We start from the raw sequence: 23,864 nt of genomic DNA, 5'->3' as shown, positions 1-23,864 counted from the left end.
CTGTGCCTGATGGAATAAACCTAAACTCCAAAGAATCTTAATTTTAAAAAAATTTCTTCTTCATATATATTTTTTTTTTTTAGCTGAGCAAGCTTTCAAAATCTTATACCCAGGAAAAGGAAAACATTACATGGAATAGATGACCTTGACCAGAACTGATTGCTAAAATTTCTGAAATTTAATTTTTTAAGTACAAATAAAGTTTTATTATCCTAAGTCACAAATTTTGTCAAAAACATATTTTTAGATTGCCATTTTACCTTCCAGATTATACTAGCTTCAATTAGCAGAATAATGCAAAAAATAGGCAACATGAGGGATGTGCTTTGTCTCATTCATGGCTATGTCCCTAGCATCTTGTACATGCATGGTATATAGCAGGCAATTAATAAAAAGCTGCTGAATTAATATGTGAATAAAAATGCTTCCAAAGGATTTGAAGTCCATTTGTTCCTAATAAACTGAAACTGCCCTTCTAGACTGCTTATTTTATCATACTGCTTAGGCAACTTTTTTTCAATATAAAGATAAATCTTAGCTCTGGCACACAAGTACAAGTTCTATGATGGATTGGAATTAATAAAGTTATCCTATAAATTGTCACAGAATAAAGGCTCAGGTCTGGGATCAATTCTGTGCTGCAATTCATGCCGCAGAGCTTTCCTTGAAGGAAGCCAGTCTCCAACTGAGACCACATTCTTGCTTAGCTGTCATCTACCTTAGCTTCTTTTCCTAATCCCCACTCCTGAGAATACACCCCCATAAATCAATTGAAAGAGAAACTTAATTCAGACTGTCCTTCTAAGGAACTTAGCCTAAGACAGTAATTTCCACCCAATGAAACATGTATGTGGGCAAAAACATGAAAGTGTGTGTGAACTCAGGAAGGGGAGTGTGTCTATGTGCATGTGTGCATGAGTGGTCAGAAGGTAATGCCAACACTGCTTTTCCTTCCCACCAGTAGTCAGGTGATGAGCACAGCAGTCGAAGAGACTATTTTGAAAACAGGGAGAAAATGGGCCACAGAGGACTCTGTGTGACCTACTCAGGTTCTTCACACAGTGGTTAACTGAGTTGAAAATAAATATATTACATATTATTCTGCTATTTATGTTATTCATTCTCTCCCTCAATAATGAATCCTGAATTGTTTTAAAAACATAACTTGATAAAAGGAGAACAGGTTGTGAATAATGGCCACAAGTCACACCTCTCTCCCATCTGTTGAGTGTCTCATTCATACTCATGATAGCACAGATAAACCCAAGTTCTTCAGTACCACTGGGTGCTGGCCTGATCCTGGCTCTACTGATATCCTAGGGAGGACAAATAAAGTACAGATGTTGTAACTCTGTCTATGGAAACTATGTGTTGAAAACAAAGCAAAGAGTAGATACATACAACTATCTAGGTAAATAAGACATCAATAGACATAGACACACAGAAGGGCAGAATATATGCCAATATGTGTATTACAAAACTGTAAGAATCTGTGCTTTGTTCCTTCTGAGTCTTTAAAGTTTTTCTTACAATGAAAACGTATTGCATTTTTAACCAGAAGAGCAATGACAGATATTTTTACTATAAGTTTTTCTGAGACATCAGAACAATACAAGCCATTTCCTCCCTGGGAAGAACCAAGTTCCTGCTGGGGTTTCTGATGGGAGTATGTGAGCTCCGGGAAGGGTCTGTGCTCCTCTGCCTTCTCAGCCCCATTTGCATGGGTAACAATACTTCTTGATTTGCCTGAACAGTTTTAGTTCAATTTTTGTCCTGGAAAAATTGTGACTTGAACCCTCTTTCATTCTCAAAAGTGTCCCAGTTTAGATAATATGATATAGTTGATCTATATTTTCCTCTCCTTTTTTTTTTTTTTTTACATATGAAATGACTTAAACTCCTCCACTCCATGCTCAGTGGTTTTCATGACAACTTACCCGCATCTTAATAGGGCTTCCTCAGCACATTCTACAGTGATATGTTTAGAATCTAAAAAGTGGAAGACATACCGGCCCTTCAAAAATCTCCTTGTCGTTAAATATGTAGGTGACCTTGGTGTTGGGAGATAGCTTCTCAGCCTGCATCCAAAACCGAACCTGGCCTTTCTCCAAAATTTCAACTGCCAACTCTGACTTAACTGGAACAGCTATGTACAATAAAAATAAAAATAGTAATTTTATTGGTAACCAATTGTATTGATACAGATTTTCTTCAGTGAAAAAACATTCAACAGAACTGACAAGATAGCACCTTGCTTCTTGAAAAGCCTAGAGGCAGTAAGAACATTGTTGGGAAAGAACAATATTCAGGGATGGAAGACCTGGGTTCTTCTAATCCTGATGCCACTTTGGGCAGATCATTCCCCTTCTCTGAGTCATAGATGTCTCAACTGTAAAAATAAGGAAGATGAACTTACCTCCAGCGTTCCTTCAGCTGACCTGTGTGACTCTCTACTGTGGCTTTGGTTAGGTTTGTTTAGGGACAATAACAAAATATGGTGAAATTGCCTTGGGCTGGCTTCAGGAGAGCTGTAGCCTAGTCCAATGTCAGCAACTAATGAACTGTGTGACATTAGGCAGATTACTTCACATAACTGGACCTCAGTTGACTCGTTTATAAATGAAGGGGATTGAACTGAATGTCCTAACTGGTTAAGATAGTTTCTAGCTCCAACATTCTATAATCTCAATTGCTTCAAAATATTGGGAAAGGAGTTAAATTTTATTTTTTTCAACAACTTAACTCACTATGGACATTCTTTCAAATGTTTTTAAAGATGAATTTTAAAACAGAATTAATTTTGATTATATATGTTAGATGAACCAGATTATCATTTAAACTCTATTCATCCCACTGGCATACCAGTTCATTTAACTTCTTAGATCAGGCAAATTTTTTCAGAGGCAAATACTTAAGTCACTGTTGAGAGGGTATATTAAAATATGGCATGGCTTGCCTCACAAAGTGAAGGATTCATATGGTATCTCTGATTAGTACCCGTATCGCTTAAGCCATTTGAGTCTAAATGAAATTTCAGTCTTTGGCTAAGATCTCTCAAAGACAGTTTTCTAGATTTCTTGTAACTTAAAGTGTTCTTTATAAAGGCTCCTGCAACCAATGGTTTTGTATCAGAGGTGGCTCCAGGGCAAACTCTGTGGAAAAGCATTGTTTCTCAAAGTTTAGTAGACCTTCAATTCCTTTACAAGAAATCATCACCCTTTGCTTTCTCTAAACTGTTCTTAAGCTAATCTGAAAATTTCAACATATGCTACATCTTAAATTTTAAGCTTCCCAAACCTGTATGAAATGTACATTAATATTTCTCTGTACTTATCCTAAAACTATCCTTTCCAAGCTTTAAGGGATGCCTTTAATTTGCACTGTTCCATAGTCATTGTAAAACTCAGTTATAGATTTGTTCCAATGCAGAACTTAAAGGAGGCTCAGGTGTCATCTGCTAGGTGTATCCATAATGGACAGATGATGGACTCTGGTGTCACACCATGACATTGGATAGTTATCTCTTCTAGAAACCTTGTGTTCCTCATTTGCTAACATGGATATGATCTGCCTCATAAGACCACCAAGAAGAATGAATATCATGTCAGACGACACGAAGACACTGTGAATAATGACGAGTGCTCAAGAAAGGTTACTTCTTTCTCCCCTAATTTACTGAAAAAAGTGAGCCCCAGGAAAGGTTAGTAACATATCTGGGTAGCAGAGCTGAGACCAGGGCTATGTCCTCTATTCTATGCTCCCTTTGGTCCTGGCTGTCCACTCTGAAGAACACTAGTGGTTTTCCAGTGTGAGCATGTCTGAGTAAAGCACCATGGACAGACTCTAGTTTTGTGAGAGCAGAGGCTAAGCTTTCTCCCCACAGGACACTGCTGCTTGCTTCAAGTAACTCTTGAGGGGAATGGAGAGTAGAATCTCTCCTAGAAAAGTCTAGAGACCTTGTTCTGGGAAATCTAATACAGGAGTGAGGAGGTTACCTAAGAGGGCCAGAGTGGTGGTAGAGAAGAAAGGGCATGCCCTCCTGGAGGTTTCAAGCTCCCTTAACGTTCACTGTCCTCTCTGAGTAATAGAAACATCGCAGAGGAAACAGTGATGACCAGTAATTGCTAGAGAGGGTGTGGTAGCAAAGAGCAGGTGTATACACAGTAACAGTTTATGTCCTGGTTAGTGACAGACTACTTGGGCTTACCCATGGTTACCCACTGTGTACATGTGGTCTAGTTACCTAATCTCTCTGGGTCTCATAGTCTACATCTCTAAATGAAATCACCTTAGAATTGAAACTTTTCAGGTCATTGTGGAGTTTAAATGATATACTCCATTTAAGTGCCTTATACATACACTGGCATATAAATAAGTGCTCTGTAAATTTGGCTATTAATATTTTGGTACCTCTTTCCTCTTCCAGTTAATTTAACAAAACCCTACAACTACCTCTGATAAAATATAATACACTGATACCCAAGAGGACATACCAAATAGATATAATTGATGTATATGGGTTTGTGTATACCTGCACACATATAATATATGTGTACAAGGTAGATAATATCCAAGAGATATCATGCAAGACGTTGACAATACTGAAGTATACCTTCTATCATCTGCCTCATAATACTTTGCAATCTTTGGAGAATAAAGTAAGTTTCTCTCAGGTAAACTGTCTCTGTACACTGCAACTTTATGTCAATACTGGTAAGATCCACTAGGCTGTTTTCTGTTTTTAGCTTTATACATTTTAATTTTTTTCTTCTTCTCAGTCCTAAATTTCTTTAGGCCCTTTTGTCTGAAAGCTAATTTCATCCAGGAAAATATCTGTTTTGTTTTGTTTTGTTTTTTTGTTTTGGTCTGCTTAAGGCATATATTTAGTGGTTTTCAAAAGACTTTTGAAAACTGCTTAAAAATAGGAGAATTTACTGTGCCAAGGGCTAAAGGAACACCATACTCTTTTTTACATTCGGTAAGAAACAAGACCCATTTAAAACTTTACAAAATCTCAAGAAAAGACTTAATTATGTGTCAACATTTACCAAAAGGAAGTGGGTGTAAATTAAGAAACCAGATATGCTACTTTGATCCTATCATCAGATCTCTGAAAATATTCATGTAGTGGCCAAGCTGATCTAATGGTGGCTGGGAAGAAAAGTGTGGGAGCTATATTATTTAAAATGCTGCTTCAAGGCATCTGGGTACCTCAGTTGTTTAAGCATCCTCNGCTGACAGCTAGCTCAGAGCCTGGAGCCTGTCTTTGGATTCTGTGTCTCCCTCTCTCTCTCTCTGACCCTCCCTTGCTCACGCAGTCTCTATCTCTCAGAAATAAGTAAAAAAACATTTAAAAAAATTTAAAAAAAGATTCTCTCTTTTGCCCCCCTCTCTGCCACTTTGCTATCTCTCTCTAAAGTTAAAATAAAATGCTGCTTCAACGGGCTAAGCAAATCTCTCTTGAGTTGGGAGATCTGATACTTGCATGTCAGAGTTTTTGACACATCCCTGAGTTCTCTCTCCCTCTGCTTCCCCAATGCCACACCAGGGCTCTAATAAAAAGGGAACCTGAATTTGCTACGATCCTCTCTCCTAGAACCAGTAATTAGAGTGATTATGCTTATGCAAAATAAAATATCTCAGCCTCCATGACAGTGACATTGGACAATTACTGCCTCCAAGTCCATATGATCACTGAACTTCAGGGAGACTGGGTCACCTCCAATTCAACAGTGACAACCCAGGTTGTCTCACCTCCATCCTTTAAGCTAAATGTAAATGTTGTTTGGATCATCTGTTGCCCAGACGCTTTGCCAGTGTTTATTGTCTGACTAACTAGATTAGTGGAACCTGCTGTTTGTCTCCATTTCTTCCAATGTTTGAGAGTAGACAGTGTGATCACTGATGGTCAGCACAGTGGCCCTCTCCTCTACTCCCTATTTCACAGCCCTGGGGACACGAAGGGAGAGCATCCTGTTACAGATCTTCTACAAGTGGGTATTTTGAGGATCACTATTCTATTTGAATTAGTTAGTATTTCTATTTTTCCTGAAGAGCTCAATAGTCAACCAATACTATATTATCTCTCCCAGAATTTCCATACAGTAGGTGCTATAAATTATTACAATAGCCATTTCTAGAAAAGATACTAAGGCACAATGAGATGCTCAGGTTCATAGAGTGGGTCAAAAGTACTTAATAAAGAGAGCACAGGCTAAATCTCTACCTTCCATATAATTAACACATGATAATACCTTTTTAAAATTTTTTAAAAAATGTTTTATTTATTTCTGAGAGAGAGAGACAGCGTGAGCAGGGGAGGGTCAGAGAGAGAGAGGGAGACACAGAATCCAAAGACAGACTCCAGGCTCTGAGCCAGCTGCCAGCACAGAGCCCGACACGGGGCTTGAACCCATGAACCGTGAGATCATGACCTGAGCCAAAGTCGGACGCCCAACCGACTGAGCCCCCAAAAATGATAATAACTTTTAAGACACCATAGTATTACTTTTCCAGTTTTATGGTGAATAAGCAGACGGATGAAAAATGGTTCTCTCCCAGAATTCAGCAAGTCTGTATCTTACTTCCATGCCCCACAGGCATGCCATTGTGCTGCTTTGTTGAACAAAGTTGGTTTTGAACAACTGGGGCCAATAGTGACTGACACTCAGCCTCACAACAGAACAACTATTCCTTGGGAATGGAAAAGGATTCAGATAATTGGTTCCAGAGCAGTGTTTGTTTTTTAATCACAGCCTTTACCTTCCTCCTAGAAAAATGCACATATACAAACATGCAAGGTTTTGCCTATAGTCTGGAGTCATGGTATAGTTTCCTGAGTTCCTGAAAATTCTGTATTGGTAAGGAATTATATTTTAGGGAATAAACAGTAAAAAATGAATCCTGATTTAAAAGAGTCAGTTTGGATTATCACTCTCTACTTGTTTTCTCAAATTCTAGGGTAAAACTTTCTAGATAATCCCCTAGTTTGGTCAATAGATATCAGTGGCAAGAGACCTTATCATCAGGTCAATGGAACTTTCCGAGTGTTATTTCACACTTCTTTCTCTTCTTATAGGCATCAACTGTGAAATTTAATCTTTTATGTGGAAAGTGCCTTATTGAAGAGTTTGTAGATAGTACAGAGAGATTCTTTTTCTGACTAAGGCATCTTTACCTTATTTTCCAAGAGTTTAAAATGGTAGATAAGGTCTTTAGATTATCTTTATTTAGAGGTATAATTCTTGTGTTATGTGCTAACATTAAATTGCTGAGAAAGAGGTTGGTTTGCCTAAAAAACATGGAAATTAATGTATCCAGAATTATATAATTTATAGGATTCTAAAATACATAGGCAAAAGGTGAAGAACTTGATTACTCAGCTGTTACACCTACATAACCTGACACTTCACTATATCACAGAGCATGGGACATTTTTTCTATGTTAGTATTTGTATCTCTCTAGAACAATGGCAAAGATAAAAGCAGTACTTCTGGAAAGTGCATTTGTAGCTACCAGTCTATATTCCATTGTGTGTTCTCAAGAGCCTCTTGTTTTGACCCTGTGAAAGTCTCTTCTGACCTCTTCCAGAAGTTACTACCTAGCAGAACTGGTAAACTCTGTGAATGTAGTGTGGACACTTACTTGGGAACTTGTGTTCTTGGCTGAGAGCTAGTAACCGTTTCAACTCTGTAAGGAAAAAACAAGAGCAATTAAACTACTAAAACAAAAGTCACCTGATCCCAGAGGATCATTAATGAATCAATCAGAGCAGCGTAGACTTGTGGATTGATTTTAAGCTTACCGTCTTCATCTATTAAGTAGCTTGATGCTATTCCATCCGTGTCTGTAACATCACAGGTGTAAATGCCGATGTCTTCCGTCCCAAGGTCCTTGAAGGTCATTTTCGTCCTGCAGAACAGAATACTCTTGTTAAGAAGGGAGGCTGTGTAGGGTCTGTGGGCTGGCATCCTGTTTTGTATCCAGGTGATTATCCATGCTACTTCCTTCATGGGAGCCCTTGATCCTAACTCCCTTACTGATCTAACACCTGCTCATTCTTGCTACTTCTAGGAAGACTTTCCTGACCTCCTCTTGGGGCTGGGAGGAGGATAAGCGACAGGAGTGGGGAGCTGATACAAACCTCCCATCCCCAAGCTATGTTGCATATCAATGTCCATCCCCCCAAAAGATATTTTTAGCTGACCCGCCCTTGCTGGAAAGCTAAACATTTTCCCCCACAGGGCAGAACCTTCCGTTGGCAGCTCCAAATGCCTCTCTTATGTTATCCTCTGCACTTTCCTTTTGGAGGTTATCATACTGCATTGGTATAACCTATTTTATTATATGTATGCCTCCACTATATAATCATTGTGCCTTTAGGGATGAGATCTATTTTATTTCCTCTTGTGTCTTCTAGCATCCAATACCTTTTCTGACACATAATATCTGCTTAATAAATATAAATATTTGTGGAATGAATAAATGGGTCAATGGTTTAGTTTACAGTGTTTTCTAACTTTGGTGAGTGATGTTGCTAGTCAGTGTCTAAGATCAGCCAACTATAATTGTGAACCAAGTGCACAAATTGGAAGAAAAAATGCATAGTTTGATTGCCTTTTCTTTAATCAGATTTATGTTTTACCTCAAGGGCTTTATAGCATGCTGATGGAAAAATGTCTTTTAGTTATATTCAATATGTCCTTGTCACCCTCTGGCTATTTGGATGGATTACTATTTATTTTTGAGATATTTTGGTCTTCTTTGTAATAAAAAATAATACTTAAAAGCATTTTGCTTTACCAAATGCAATCCAATTTCATTGGAACTATAAAAATATAAAGTTTGTTAAGCAAGGCAAAGTAAAAACAAAACTTAAAATCTTGGATATGAAAGAAGTAATTGATCACAAAATTAATCTTCTTCGATCTCCCATTTTATAGAAAAAGAAATCTGAGGCCCATGGAAGTTCAAAACTACCCCAGGTCACATAGCTGGCCCCTAATAGGGCTGGAACTAGAACTCATCTATCCTATGCTTTCCAAACAGGGTTCTTTCCAGTATATACTCATAAGTGGTGGCAGAAAAAGCAGACAAGATTATACCTATTCTGTTTAACTCACTATAACTTGAATTAGCAAGTGGCAAATTCTTCCTTGCTCCCTCCCTATAAGCATCCTCACCATTACTTTAAGATGACAACATTTCATAAAATAATGAAAATCATTGTTAAAGCTGACTTTTTTTTTAATGTCAATCAAGGCTTTCCCAACATCGCAAGTGAGATAATATATAGAGAAGCTTTTAAAATGAAATATTATGAAAGTAGGATTGTTATTTTTATTTTTATTTTTTTATTTATTTCTAGGAGAGAGAGAGACAGCGTGAACAGGGGAGGGTCAGAGAGAGAGGGAGATACAGACTCCGAAATAGGCTCCAGGCTCTGAGCTGGCTGTCAGCACAGAGCCCGACGCGGGGCTCAAACCCACGAACCGCAAGATCATGACCTAAGCGAAAGTCGAAGCTTAACCGACTAAGCCACCCAGGCGCCCCAGGATTGTTATTTTTAAGGTTGACATTGATCATTACTTTTTACGTGACAAGATATAAAGTATTTGTGATTTCATCCCCTTATACCAAGTATTTGAAATAGAAAACAAAGCACTTACTTCACTCTCCTATCATAAAAGGAAACCCATTTAATTATGATTGAAACAGTACATACTTGTTGCCTTTGCTTTCAACGTCTAATCGTGGAGAGCCCTCGGTGGATACATAATCTTTGGACCAGTTGAACTCAGAGTTTGGAGTCATCTGATCACATTCAAAGTTCAATGAAATTACTCCATCATCATCCACATTTACGACAACCTCTTTGGTTCCTAGAAGATCCAAAACAAGGCACTGATTATTTCCTGATAGAAATCAACAAATTGAGAATTCCTTTCTTAGGGAACTATTACTTTTGCCTTCAAACAGGGCCTTGATCCTGTGCAAGGGAAAAGACCCAGCTGCTCACTGTGAATGGACAAGCCTGCTCTACAATTCAGCTTCTATACTGCAACATGGAATTTAATGAATGTGCCATATTTTTCAGGTAGAGCCAACACAAGTCTGGGGCTGAATAAAAATTGGTTGATATGACTGAAAATACAGTTACAGAAGTGGGTTGGTCATAATAAGGAGGACAGGGCAGCCTTGGGCAAAAGGAAAGTTGAATGAGCCTTATCAGGACTGACTTGATGACTTTTGCTCCAATAACACCCATATCCAACTCTTCATCAGGAAAGGATAGATAGTAGATAAAGAAACCAAAGGGGAGAAAGAGAGGTAGTAAAAATTGCTATATTTTCATCATTAAAGTTTGTAAGTTATTTAAAAATGATGAAATACACGGAAACTTGTTCTGTTGATCAAATAAGCATACATAACTCTAAAGGTGCCCCTCTAGATTAGAATGACAGCAACCTAGACATGACTGTTATTGAACTGTATGGAAATTTAAATGGAAATTAATTTCAAGAGATCCAGATGTTTCAAGAAGATTGGTTTTTAGATTTAAAAAGAAAACAGTTCAGTTAATGTTTTGAGTTCTTGTGTTTTTGAGTTCTAATAAATTACACCTGCATCTAATCTAGCAATTCAAAGAGTTTGTACACCATATAAAACATTCACATCTCTGCCTAAATCCAGTTTTAAAGGTAAAATGCTCTTCTCAAATTGACACTCATTTAGTTACCAGTCTAAACTCAGTTTGTTTCCATATGTTAGGAAACATATACTTAATCTAAGAAAGGTACAGGTTTATTAAAAAAAAAAGCATTAAAAGGGGCACTTGGGTGGCTCAGTTGGTTTAGGTTGCGACTCTTGACTTCAGCTCTTCAGGACATGATCTCACAGTTTGTGGGGTTGAGCCTCTCATCGGGTGTGAAGCCTGCTTGTAAATCACTCTCTCACTCCCTCTCTCTATTTCCCTCCCCCACCTCTCTCTCTCTCAAAATAAATAAAACTTAAAATTAAACATTTTAAAAGTCTTCCAATAGATACTGCCAAATGATTGAAGGTTTTCTCTCTAAATTGTAAGAAGTCAGCATCCTGGCTTACTGTGCAGTAAACCTTGTCAGGGGGGAAAAATTGCAAAACTCCTCCCAGGGAAAGGCCAAAAGAAAATCAGTGCCCAAATAGTGTGTGGCAACATGAAGATCTTGGTTCTTAAGCCAGGCAGTTGATCTATTTTGTGTCCTTACTGATGGCAGTGTGTGCTTCAATTATAAACCTCTCATAAGTGATTTTTAACACATGGAATGCTTAGAGAAGATGCGTTCTAGAGATTTTTAAAATTACTTTTTAAAAAACAAAGGGCTATTTTCATATTTGGCTATCTGAAATAATGATCAAATAAAGACTTAATTATATTTAAGTGAAATGTCCATTATGTATTACATCTAAAGGGCTGAGTTTGTTCCACTGAAATTTGCAGACCATGTTTTAGTTCTACTCCTGAAAACATATGATGAATCCTCACCATCCATTATTGTATAACAAATAGTGAAAAAGTGCTCTCATTAAAACTTAAGAAAAGACTAACACCCAAGAGTGTGGAGGTTTAGGCAGTATTAAATACACAGCAGGGTTGAGTCACAGAGAGAATACAAATAAGAAAACTTCTGTACATCTGTATTGTTATAAAGAGGAAAGAAATGACGGAGGTTGACTAAACCTTCCTTGCTATTTGCATAATATCTATTTTGGAGGCATGACAGATTATTCATATTAATCATTCATTGTCTGATCTGTAATCCCTTTTAAAAGGAAGTGAATCATCCGTATGCTTGTTGTTTATTATACTGGAGGCATGATTTAAGTTTGCAACAGAAAAAATAATATTACTTAGGTCAAGAATTGTGAGGGTTTTTTTTTTTTTATTAAAGTGAAAGATTTGACTTCGTTACAAAGGAGTTACAAAACCGAAAGAATATGAATAGTATGTAATTAGTCTAGCTGTTCTCTCAATTCCACAGATAGCTTTTGTGCAGTAACACTTCACCCATCTGGAACCCTGCCCAAAACCAAGAAGTAAGGAAAACAAGCCTCTAAGAGGCAGTGCTGATGTGACAAAGTCCACACACTTGTATTCCTTGACACTCACTGGAGAATTCTGAAGATTGTCACTTCTAGAAAGTTGGTTGGTTGATTAAATCCCCAAAGCAGAGGGAAGCAAAAGACTACTCTCAGCAGGCACACTGAGAATAAGGAAAATGACGGCAGGAGACAAGGCAGAAAACTTAAATGCAGGCACAAAGACATTATTTAATAGAGGGGCAAATGGTTCCTCACCCCTTAATGACATCACTGAATTCCAACACTGTACAGTAAATAAGGTTGATCCTTATGGCCCTGAGTCACACAGAAAAAGGTAAATAAGATTCAGTATACTGCATCCATGGTTGAAAAGTACATACTAAAGTGTCCAATCTATTGTGGGGAAGAGCACTGGGTATTATATGGAAACCAACTTGACAATAAACTATTAAAAAAAAAAAAGAAAAGAAAAGAACCCCCCCAAAATAAAAGCATTTTCATCAAAGAGTTTTAGAATGTATTTTAAAGTATTAATGCTTTAGCAATAAATTCTCAGGTAAATGGGACAACTGGGAATTTAAAACAAGAATTTATTCAGGTTTTTTTTTTATTGAGGAAATGTTAATCTATAACATTATGTAAGTTTCAAAAATGGCTGACAGACACATGAAAAGATGTTCAACATCACTCAGCATCAGGGATATACAAATCAAAACCATGATGAGATATCACCTCCCACCTGTCAGAATGGCTAAAATTAATAACACAGGAAACAACAGATGTTGGTGAGGATGTGGAGAAAGGGGAACCCTCTTAGTCTGTTAGTGGAAATGCAAACTGGTGCAGCTACTCTGGAGAACAGAATGAGAACTGTTTGAGGCTCTGTTTGAGGTTCCTCAAAAAATGAAAAATAGAACTACCTATGATGCAGCAATTGCACTACTAGGTATTTACCTAAATGATACAAAAGTACTGATTTGGAGGTGCCTGGGTGGCTCAGCCAGTCAAGCCTTTGATTTCGGTCATGATCTCTCAGTCTGTGAGTTTAAGCCCCAAGAGCTCAGAGCCCAGAGCTCGCTTCAGATTCTATGTCTTTATCTCTCTCTCTGCCCCTCCCCTGTTCGCACTCTGTATCTCTCTCAAAAATAAATAAATATTAAAAAAAAAAATTTTTAAAGTACTGATTTGAAGGGACACATGCACCTTAATATTTACAGCTGCATTATCAACAATGACCAAGTTATGGAAAGGACCCAAATGTCCAATGACTGATGAATGGATAAAGAAGATGTGGTGTACACACACACACACACACACACACACACAGGAATATTACTCTATCATCAAAAAGAATGAAATCTTGGGGCACCTGGGTGGCTCAGTTGGACTTCGGCTCAGGTCATGATCTCACGGTTCGTGGGTTTGAGCCCCACGTCAGGCTCTGTGCTGACAGCCAGCTCAAATCCTGGAGACTGTTTCAGATTCTGTATCTCCCTCTCTCTCTGACCCTCCCCTGCTCATGCTCTCTCTCTCTCTCTCAGAAATAAGTAAAACATTTAAAAAATTTAAAAAAAGAATGAAATCGTGCCATTTTGCTATGACGTGTATTATGCTAAGTGAAACAAGTCAGAGAAAGACAAATACAGTATGATTTCACTCACATGTGGAATTTAAGAAACAAAACAGATGAACATAGAGGAAGGGGAAAAAAAAAGAGAGGGAGGCAAACCATAAGAGACGCTTAACTATAGAGAACAAACTGAGGGTTGATGGAGGGGAGGGCAGCAGGGGATGGGCTAAGTGGATCATGGGCATTAAGAAGGGAACTGGTGATGAGCACTGGGTGTTATATGTAAGTGACGAATTACTAAATTCTGCTCCTGAAACTACACTCTATGTTATTACATTATATGTTAACTAACTAGGATCTAATGAAAACTTGACACAAACAAACAAAAAGTGCTGATAACCAGGCTTTAAAAAAAATAAATAGGGGTGCCTGGGTGGCTCAGTCGGTTGAGCATCTGATTTTGGCTCAGGTCATGATCTTGTGGTTTGTGGGTTCAAGCTCCACATCAGACTCTGTGCTTGAGAGCTTGCTCAGAGCCTGGAGACTGCTTCTGATTCTGTGTCTCCTTCTCTCTCTGCCCCTCCCCCACTCGTGCTCTTGCTCTGTTTCTCAAAAATAAATAAATGTTTAAAAAAATAAATAAAATAAACTACTTACTAAAGAAACAAATTATATAAATTTCAGGTATATAACATGTAATTCAACATTTGTATGCAGTACAAAGTGATCACCACCTAAAGTGTAGCTACCGTTCATTACCATGCAATTGACCCCCTCTATTCGTTTTTCCTACCCCACCCTTGTTCCCCTTATAATCACCAATCCATCTTCTGTACTATGAGTTTGCTTTGTTTTGTTTGTTCATTTATTTTAATTTTTTAGATTCCACCTGAGTGAAATCATATGTATTTGTCTTTCTCCATCTGACTGACTTCACTTAGGATAATATCTTCGAGGCCCATCCATGTTGTCACAAATAACAATATTTCATTCTTTTTATGGCTGAGTAGTACTCGATTTTATATATATACCATATTTTCTTTATCCATTTATCCATCAATGGACATTTCAGTTGCTTCCATTTTCTTGGCTATTGTGAATAATGCTGTAATGAACACAGGGGTGTTTATATGTGAACTGACATGTGATCTATCCTAGAAAATGTTTCATGTGCCATTTAGAAGAATGTTTATTCTGTTACTTTTGGATGGAATGTTCTGTATATAGCTACTGAGTCCCTCTAGTCTAAGTATCATTTAAGGCTGCTGTTTTCTTATTAATTTTGTTTGGATGATCTAACCATTGATATAAGTGTTAAAGTTCCCTGCAATTATTGTATTGCTATCAAATATTGTTAATATTTGCTTTATATATCTTGGTGCCTGTTATATTGGTAAATATATATTTAAATGCCTTTGTCTATTATTACGGTACTTGTTTTAAAGTCTATTTTTCTCTAGTATGAGTATTGCTACTCCAGCTTTCTTTTCATTTCCATTTGCATAGAATGTCTTTTTCTATACCTTCACTTCAGTTTGTGTGTGTCTTTAAATCTAAAGTGTCTTTTTAGATCTGGAGACAGCATATAAATGGGTCTTATTGGGCTTTGTTTTGTTTTTGTTTTTGTTTTGTGTGAGAGAGAGCAGGAGAGAGGCAGAGGGAGAGGGAGAGGGAGAGAGAATCTTAAGCAGGCTCCACACCCAGCCCAGCATGGAGCCCAATGCAAGGCTCGATCTCATGACAGTGAGAGAAGGACCTGAGCCAAAATCAAGAATCAGATGTTTAACTGACTGAGCCACCCAGGCAGCCTAAAATGGGTCTTGATATTTTTAGCCATTCTACCACTCTGTATCTTATTTTTATTTTTTTAAAGTTTATTTATTTATTTTGAGGGAGAGAGAGAGAGAGCATGAGCATGGGAGGGGCAGAGAAGGTGAGGGAGAGAGAATCCCAAGCAGGCTCTTTGCTGTCAGTGTGGAGCCTGATGTGAGGCTCAAACCCACAAACAATGAATCATTATTTGAGCCAAAACCAAGAGTCAGATGCTCAACTGAATGGGCCACCCAGGTACCCCTTCCGCCACTCTGCATCTTTTGATTGAAGAGTGTAGTCCGTTTACATTTAAAGCAATTATTAATAGGGATGTTCTTATTGCTATTTTGTTCATTGTTTTCTGGCTGTTTTTGTAGTTCCTCTCTGTTCCTTTCTTCTTCTTTTTCTCTCTTCCCTGTGGTTTGATGGCTTTCTTCAGAATTATGTTTAGGTTTCCTTCTCATTTTTTAAAATGTATTTACCATAACTTTTTGCTTTGTAGTTACTGTGAGGTTCACATATAACTTTCTATGTATATAACAGTGTGTTTTGAGTAATAGCAACTTAAATTTGAACATATTCTAAAACTTTATATTTTTCTCTCACCCACACATTTTTATTTTTGATTTCACATCTTACATCCTCTCTTTTTATTTATGCATCCCTTAACTGATTATTGTAGTTTTAATCATTTTTACTATTTTTGTCTTTTGACCTTCATACTTGCTTTATAATGGGTATATCCACTATCTTTACTACATATTTATTTACCTTTTCCAGTGAGATTTTTACTTTGTTATATTTTCTAGTTATTAATTAGTGCCACTTCTTTTTGGTTTAGAGAAGTCTCTTTAACATTTCTTGCAAGATCAGTTTAGTGTAATGAATTTTAGCTTTTGCTTATCTGGAAAACTCTTAATCTCTCCTTCAATTCTGAATGATAACATTTTCAGGTAGAAAATTCTTGGTTGGGAGTTTTATTTATTTATATTTTTTCCTTTAAGCACTTTGAGTATGTTATGCCACTCTCTTCTGGCTTGCAAAGTTTCTGCTGAAAAACTTGCTAATAGCCTTATGAGCTTTCCCTTGGACATAATAAATTGTTTTTCTCTTGCTGCTTTTAATATTCTTTTTAATTTTTAACCTTTCAATTATAATATGTATTAGTGTGAGTTTCTTTGGGTTCACCTTATTCGGAATTCTCTGGGCTCCTGAACATGTATGCCTGTTTCCTTCTCCAGATTGGGCAAGTTTTTAGCTATATTTCTTCAATAAGCTTTCTGCCCCTTTCTCTCTCTCTTCTCCTTCTGGGACCTCAATACTGCAAATTTTATTCCTTTTGATGTTGTTCTAGAGACCCCATAAGGTATCTTCATATTTTTAAATTGTTTTTTCTTTCTACTACTCTGTCTAGGTGAGTTCTATTGCTTTGTCTTCCAGCTCACTGATCCGATCTTTGGCTTCATCCAGTCTGCTGTTGAAGCCCCTAGTGTATTTTTCAGTTCAGTTACTGTATTCTTCAGCTTTGTAACTTCTATTTGGAATCTTCCTTATATTTTCTATGTCTTTGTTGAGGATCTCATTGTGTTAATTCATTCTTTACCTGAGTTCAGTGAACCTCTTATGACCATTATTTTAAACTCTATGAGGTAGAATGCTTATCCCCATTTCATGAATGTCTTTTTCTGATGTTTTGTCTTATTCTTTTATTTAGAACATAATTTTTGTCCTTTCATTTTTTTCCCCCTGACTCTCTGTTTGTTTCTATGTATTAGACAAATCAGCTACTGCTCCTAATCTCAAAGGAGTGGTCTTGTGTAGATGTCTTGTGGAGCCCAGAAGTGTAGCCCTCTCTGACCACCAGAGCTAGATGCTTAAGGAACATCCTTTTTTTGGACTGCATGTACTCGTGTTCTGTGGCAGGTCAGTGTCTACAGCTGGGGTGTGGGTGGGGCTGTTGTCTGGGCCAGCTGCAATACATGGCTGTGCTGTGGCATTGTTCAGATTTCTGAATGGCCAGATTTGATCCCAAACTTATGCAGCTTGAAGAATAAGAAAAATCTGCTTAGCTGCTGTCTCAATGGTCCCAATTACTGAGAGAAGAATCTAGAGTTATCTTGTTGAATTATTCTGGAGAATTAATTTTTATAAAGTAGTTGGAGGTTTTTTGTGAAAATGAAGTGAAAGAAAAGATGCTGTGTTAAAGTCTCAGATGATTCACGTATTTCTACCCTAACCTATAAGTCTTACATCATTACTTTACAGCTAGGTTCTAACATAAGAAATGTACTAATTTATACTTTTAGAAAAAATATAATTTTTTGCAGTCTAAAATTAAAATTTATAGTTTGAAATTAAGTAATTGCCTAGAGAGATAAAATGACAAGTAAGGATTAGATGTAATGTAAGCTAGTATCTAAGACAGTTTCCTTATCTGTGAAATTTTTCTTTATTAATCATGTCAAAGAAAATGGTAGACTGTATCTGTAGTGGGTAGAAAAGAGAGGCATGAACATTTCTTCAATTTACGCACACATAATTTTGGCTATAGTAAGTACTATTGGTTGATTTATATAAATAAAAGGAAAAATAAAAAATAAAACTGTATTTGGCACTTAATGTTTAAAAATCAAATACTCACTAGATCTGTATTTGATTGGATTTTATTTTTCAAAAAGTTTTACTCATGTTTCATTTATCAACAATAGGATTAATGTCTAAAAGGGCAGAGGTTTTGTGTTCCACATTTCCCATACATATTACATGTGCAAGGGACTGGATTGAAAAAAAGAGATTTAAAAGAACAATGTCATTTTAGAATTACAATGTTTGTCTTATTCAAACTTGTCTTACTAAAGCTGAAGTATAATATCAATGTTTTGATAAACAGGCAAGTGAAATAAAAGTACCAACAAGAAACTATTCTAGTCACAGTGAGTTTCCTACTTAATTTTATATTCAGATCCCAAAACTTGATCTCTTCCATGACAAGTCAGTAATGTGTCAACTATCACTCTAAAAGTATCACTCTAAAACTAATCATCATCTCTAGCTTTTGAAAAATCAAATTCACTAAAAATATTTCAAATACTAGTTCTGTAAGCCTATTTTTTGAACTCCATAACAATTCTCATTAGAACATAATGTTTAGGCAAAGTAACACTGGAAAGAAAGAATGCAATTTAAAAACATTTTGTGAACTGAAAACAAGTTTATTGTCTTAAAATGCTCAACAAGTTATAGCTTGTTCTTGTCACATCAATTACAATGCTGATGCTATCCAATCTTTCAGTGTTCTTCAAATTCAAAACTTTCCATTACTGTTAGTTTTAATTAGTTTGTTAACAATAGTTCTTTGAATAAAGATATTTTTAAAGGGTGACTTAGTAAGCCAAGTACTTTCCAATAGTACCATAACAAGAGATTGATTGGAAATTGCCTTTGGAAAAAAAGGTAGAGTCTTCCTGTGTTCGGGGTTTACAGGGAAAATGGTGTTTTGGGAAAATACTTTAAAGAAATTATATAGGAACAACAAAGAATAAATGTGACAAGTTTCAAACAAACAGACATATCTTGAAAAATTGAAAACAACTGAAAAATGAGCTCAGAGTTTCTTGTATATGAAAAGGAAGGACATGTTGGCTTGTATATTCCTCTTTGTATGAAAAAGGAAATCACTACGGTCATCTGGAAGGGCTAACTTTTCCACATATTAAAATCTAAAAGGAAGTTTATGGGGCACCTGGGTGGCTCAATTGGTTAAGTGTCTGACTCTTTATTTTGGCTCAGGTCATGATCTCACAGTTGGTAAGATGAAACCTGGTATCAGGCTCTATGCTGATAGTTTGGGACTCTCTCTTGCTTCTCTTTCTCCTCCACCTACCCCAGGCACACACTTTCTCTCTTTCTCAAAGTAAATAAATAAACATTAAAAAGTAAAAAAAACAAAAACAAAAACAAAAACCCAAACCCAAAACCAAAAAAAACCAAAAACCAAAAACCAAAAAACTAATAGGAAGTTCAGTAGTGGAATTCCTTAAATAAAGGAGTCCTTAAAATACAATGGGCAAAAAAATTCCATAGCAGTTTTAAAAATGATATATGATATTCAGGTGGGTGATTCTTTTTATAAATACTCTAGAAAAACAAGAGCATAGGTAATATCAGCATTTCTAATAGGCCCCAGGCTAATCCACCTAACAATCCCTGTGTAGATGGACCCGGTGCAGTGTCAGAGTAAGAAAGCTGTAGCTACGACATCCTCAAATTTTCTTTTTAGAATGTCCCATGCCTAATTGTTTTTTGCCAAGCACTGAGCTACTGTCAATTCATGGCTGAACTCATAAATGTCTGAGGAGCCACATTCTCTAAAGTTGACTAATGTATGATTAAAATGGTTCAGATATTTGACAGGCAGCAAAACTGATATCCTACTGCCATATTAAAGGCTTCTCTATGGATATTCTCATCTGGATGAAAGGTCATTTCACTTTCCCACAGAGTTGGGGCTGGAAAAGTGGACCAAAATCTGTCATGACTTAGATTTCTCAAAAATGACCTTTGAATCTTTGAACACCAAGAATTCGGTTAAGAATATAAGAGATTTGGCCATAAAAATTAGAGTTTACTTTGGTCTAAAAAGGATTTAAGAAGAGTTGTATTGAATCTGCTGCCTCAGCCTGTACAGGAATCCTTCATATGGACACCGGGGGGATAACAGATTGTGTGGAATGGCATTTTAATGGACCCTTCAGGCTTGCTACCACACCCAGTATGTGAAAGATTTAAGGTATAGCCCAGGGCTAAAATGAATGATTTGGAAATTACTGTCCTACTTTTCTCTCCCCTTCAAAAAATGATTAAAAAATGAAATTTAAAAGCTAAAATGAAATCACAGTAAACTGTTCACCTTCCCATATATTTCATAATCTGTTATGCAGATTTTTCATATAAGTTAGTCTTTTACATCAGCATTAATAAATCACTTTTACAAGATTTAGTTATTTGTCCTCCATGGTATATGTGTGTGTGTGGTGTTTAAAAAACTGGAGAGTGGGACAGAGTAGAAGCAGATAGAAATGAATTAATGTAATCAGCCACTTGTGATAATTTAGCTCCCCTATGTTTAAGACCAGAACTGCTGGCTGACCTACGAGTTTGGTGTCCACATTGTGGCATCCATTACAAGTTAAGTTTATACTCTGTGGCTATAGAACAGAGTCATACTCACTGGCCAAAACATGGTAGTCCTTCATTATTTTTTCCTTTTAATAAATGATTATCACCCACCAGGTACTAGGCCCTCACATACAGGGAGAAAGAAAAGACACAGTTCCTGTTTTGAAGGAGTCTATAGTGTAACACACAGTTGACAACTGTGGTTTCACTCTAGAATTACCCAAGCAGCTAAACAAACAAACAAACAAAATGAATCTAGGCCCAGGCTCAGCTCTGGAGATTCTGATATAATTGGTTTGTAGTGAAGTCTGGAATACAGTCACTATTTTCAAAAATCCTGGCATGATTCTAATGTACAGTGAAGGTTGAGAACTACGGTTTTAATGAGTTAAAGAGAAGAGTTAATAAGCAAATACAAATGAATATTTCCAAATTAAGCCAGTTCATTCTAATAGTCAGCCTGGCTTCCTGCTTCACCTTCCTTTAAGACTCTACCTCCAGGCTACTGAGCACACATTTGCTTTCTTGGTCCTACCAGGTTCTATGACCAACCAAGTTTTAGACACTGGAATTGGTTAGTAGGTTGTCAACTCAACCCCAGCTCATTATTCTCTCTAGTTCTTCTAACTGTCTCCCTCCTAGTGACCAAGTCCTAACTTCCGGTAACCCGGGTCCTGCTTGGGACTCTGCCTTGTGTTTGGGCCCTCCTGCCCATCACCTGAATTCTCCTGCCTGCTGGTGAATTGCTGGTAAGACTATCTGCAGCCTGTCCACCAGTTCTTTGTTGTGGGCCAGATCACCTGCCACACCTTGGCAGGTCTCTCTCTTATCTCCCATCTGAGCTGGCTCACCTTACCTCCCCCTCCACCTAGGCCTGATGCAATCAACACAGATACTATCTGAAAAATATCAAATATCGAGAATAGAAGTGCATCTTGTGTATCAACAAATCTACACTATTTTACAGCTTATTCTTCATAGGCTTTTTTAGCTTAATAGATTTCTTGGTGAAGTGTGATATACTTAGTCCATTTTTCTGGATCTTCATTAGCAGTACAAATGGACTTTCTGGCTGTGACTGAGCTATATCTGCTGGCATATTCGTTGACTTCAAAGGGAGACCAATGATCCTCTCAACCCTGGTGGATTAAGTTAACTTTTAACACAAATTCAAATTACACTTGTGGTATCTTGTTAGATGTATTTGAGGTTTGCTGTTTTATGATAAGCTTTATTTTCTATCTGAAAATTTAATAATGCATTCCAAAAGAAGTTGTGTTTCTGAAACAGCAATCCCAAATTTCACATCCCAAATCTTGAAATTGATAATAGGCCTTCCTACCCTTGCCCTATCCATTCTAACATAAAATAAATATCTGGGTAAAAAATTAAATATTGGTATTTAACAAAATTATTAAATATAGACAACCTTATACTACATGTAAATTTTTATAGGGAGTTATGAAACCCAGTTTATAGCCTGTTCAGGTATGAGAAATATTTTATGAACGTTTGTCATAACTGTCATCTCACACCATGGCGTAAATTCTGGGTTTTCCCCTAGATTGTAAATCTGGTATACAGTGATGATACCATATTCCTCTACTCCTGCTGCCCATGCAGCACCTGACCTATTGTAAATGCTGAAGAAATCTATATTCTGAGAATGAGTGTGCCTGTTGTATATGAACACGTCCAAGTGTGTCCTGGTTTTGGTGTTCCTTCATAGTGAAGCACTTTGACTTTGTGTATCATAGGATTCTGTCCTAGGCAGTGAGCCAAAGTGTGGCTTAATCTGGTGCTGTTTAATAGAGCAGTGTCTGCAGCTGCTCTTTGTGGTTATATTCTGGGAATGGAATGGTCTCCATTCCATGACTTGTGTTGCTTTATTCCAAATCAGTGAAACAAAAGTTTTCACCCAGGAACTCGCCAGAAGATCATTCTCTAATGGTAAAATTTCCATAGTGATAACTTTGTTAATGTCAGGCTGGGCCATCTGCTATTCTGAAGCTATTGATGAGAAAATAAGAAATCAATTTAACCTTTCTCCAATTAATCAGATTTGGAATCCACTGCTTCAAGGGTGCTTTTAACTTATCAATGATTAGGTTAAGAGAGTTAAGGTTCATAGTAAACTAAATGTTGTTCTTATAAGGGTCTGCAGTTGGATCCTTTTGCATGTTGGCCATGTGGCAATTTCTATTTCCTTATGGCTGGCAACTGCAGAGTCTGATTTCCATAGGAATATATATCCTGGTGTCGCAGCATGTTGCCTTTTGTGTATGTTTCTAGAGTTTTCTTGTTTTCTCATGGAATTTCATAAAAGGTATTTATATGAGGTGGGGCACTCTCTCCAGATTTGCACACTTGTGTATAAGATCACTTTTCACACTCACATCTTAAAGGGGAGTTATAAGAGTAGTTGAAAGCAGGTTATGAAATGATAGGATGACAGGGGTAGATATTTCCTAAAAGAATACTTTTTATATACTTTTCAAGTAATTTGTAGTGAGATCAAAGGTTTCTATGTTTACTTTCTTTCCTTATCATAAAAATATATACCCAGTCTTTATTTTAATCTGAAAATAACTGGTTAAGACTTTTTTATCCACTCTCATTTCCAATGTTTAAAAAAATTTTTAATGTTCATTTATTTTGAGAGAGAGTGAGAGTACAAATGGGAAAGAGGCAGAGCAAGGGAGAGAGAGAATCCCAAGCAAGCTCCATGCTGTCAATTCAAGCCCAACGTGGAGCTCAGTCTCATCAACCATGAGATTATGACCTGACCCAAAATCAAGAGTCAGATGCTTAAATGACTAAGCCAGCCAGTTGCCCCATTTTAAAAATATTTTTATTGATTTATTAACACAATATTATATTAATTTCAGGTGTGCAACATAGTGATTCAATATTTTTATGTCTTATGAAGTGATCACCTCAATAGGCCTCATTACCATCAGTCATTATACAAAGAATACACAATTATTGACTATATTCTCTAATGTACACTGTATTGTAATATACAATATGTATATTCATATTGTAATATGAACTAAAATATATAATAATTTTGAAAAGTTACAGAGATTAAATGACAAAATAAATAATTATAATAATCTGAAATTATTTGCACAGTAAACACTGTAAAATTTATTTACATAATAAAGGGGGAGACTATTTACCCTGTCCAATCATGGCATCTCTTGAAACTGGGAAGTGAAA

At 36.7% G+C, this 23,864-nt stretch overlaps 1 protein-coding gene across 1 annotated transcript in view; it reads right to left on the bottom strand.

The window, feature by feature from the left end:
- Positions 1–23,864, bottom strand: part of MYOM1 (myomesin 1) — a 159,464-nt gene that overhangs the window by 20,733 nt on the left and 114,867 nt on the right. The window contains exons 25-28 of the mRNA XM_077778191.1: positions 9,726–9,882; positions 7,806–7,912; positions 7,646–7,690; positions 2,010–2,146 (exon numbers count right to left, since the gene is read on the bottom strand). Of these exons, the coding sequence (XP_077634317.1) occupies positions 2,010–2,146; positions 7,646–7,690; positions 7,806–7,912; positions 9,726–9,882 (446 nt within the window). The remainder of the gene's footprint in view (positions 1–2,009; positions 2,147–7,645; positions 7,691–7,805; positions 7,913–9,725; positions 9,883–23,864) is intronic.

The sequence above is a fragment of the Crocuta crocuta genome, unplaced genomic scaffold (genome assembly GCF_008692635.1).
Source record: "Crocuta crocuta isolate KB4526 unplaced genomic scaffold, BGI_CrCroc_1.0 scaffold26, whole genome shotgun sequence".
Taxonomy (NCBI): Eukaryota; Metazoa; Chordata; class Mammalia; order Carnivora; family Hyaenidae; genus Crocuta; species Crocuta crocuta.
The sequence above is the reverse complement of the archived record's forward strand: the minus strand, read 5'-3'. Positions and strand labels throughout refer to the sequence as shown.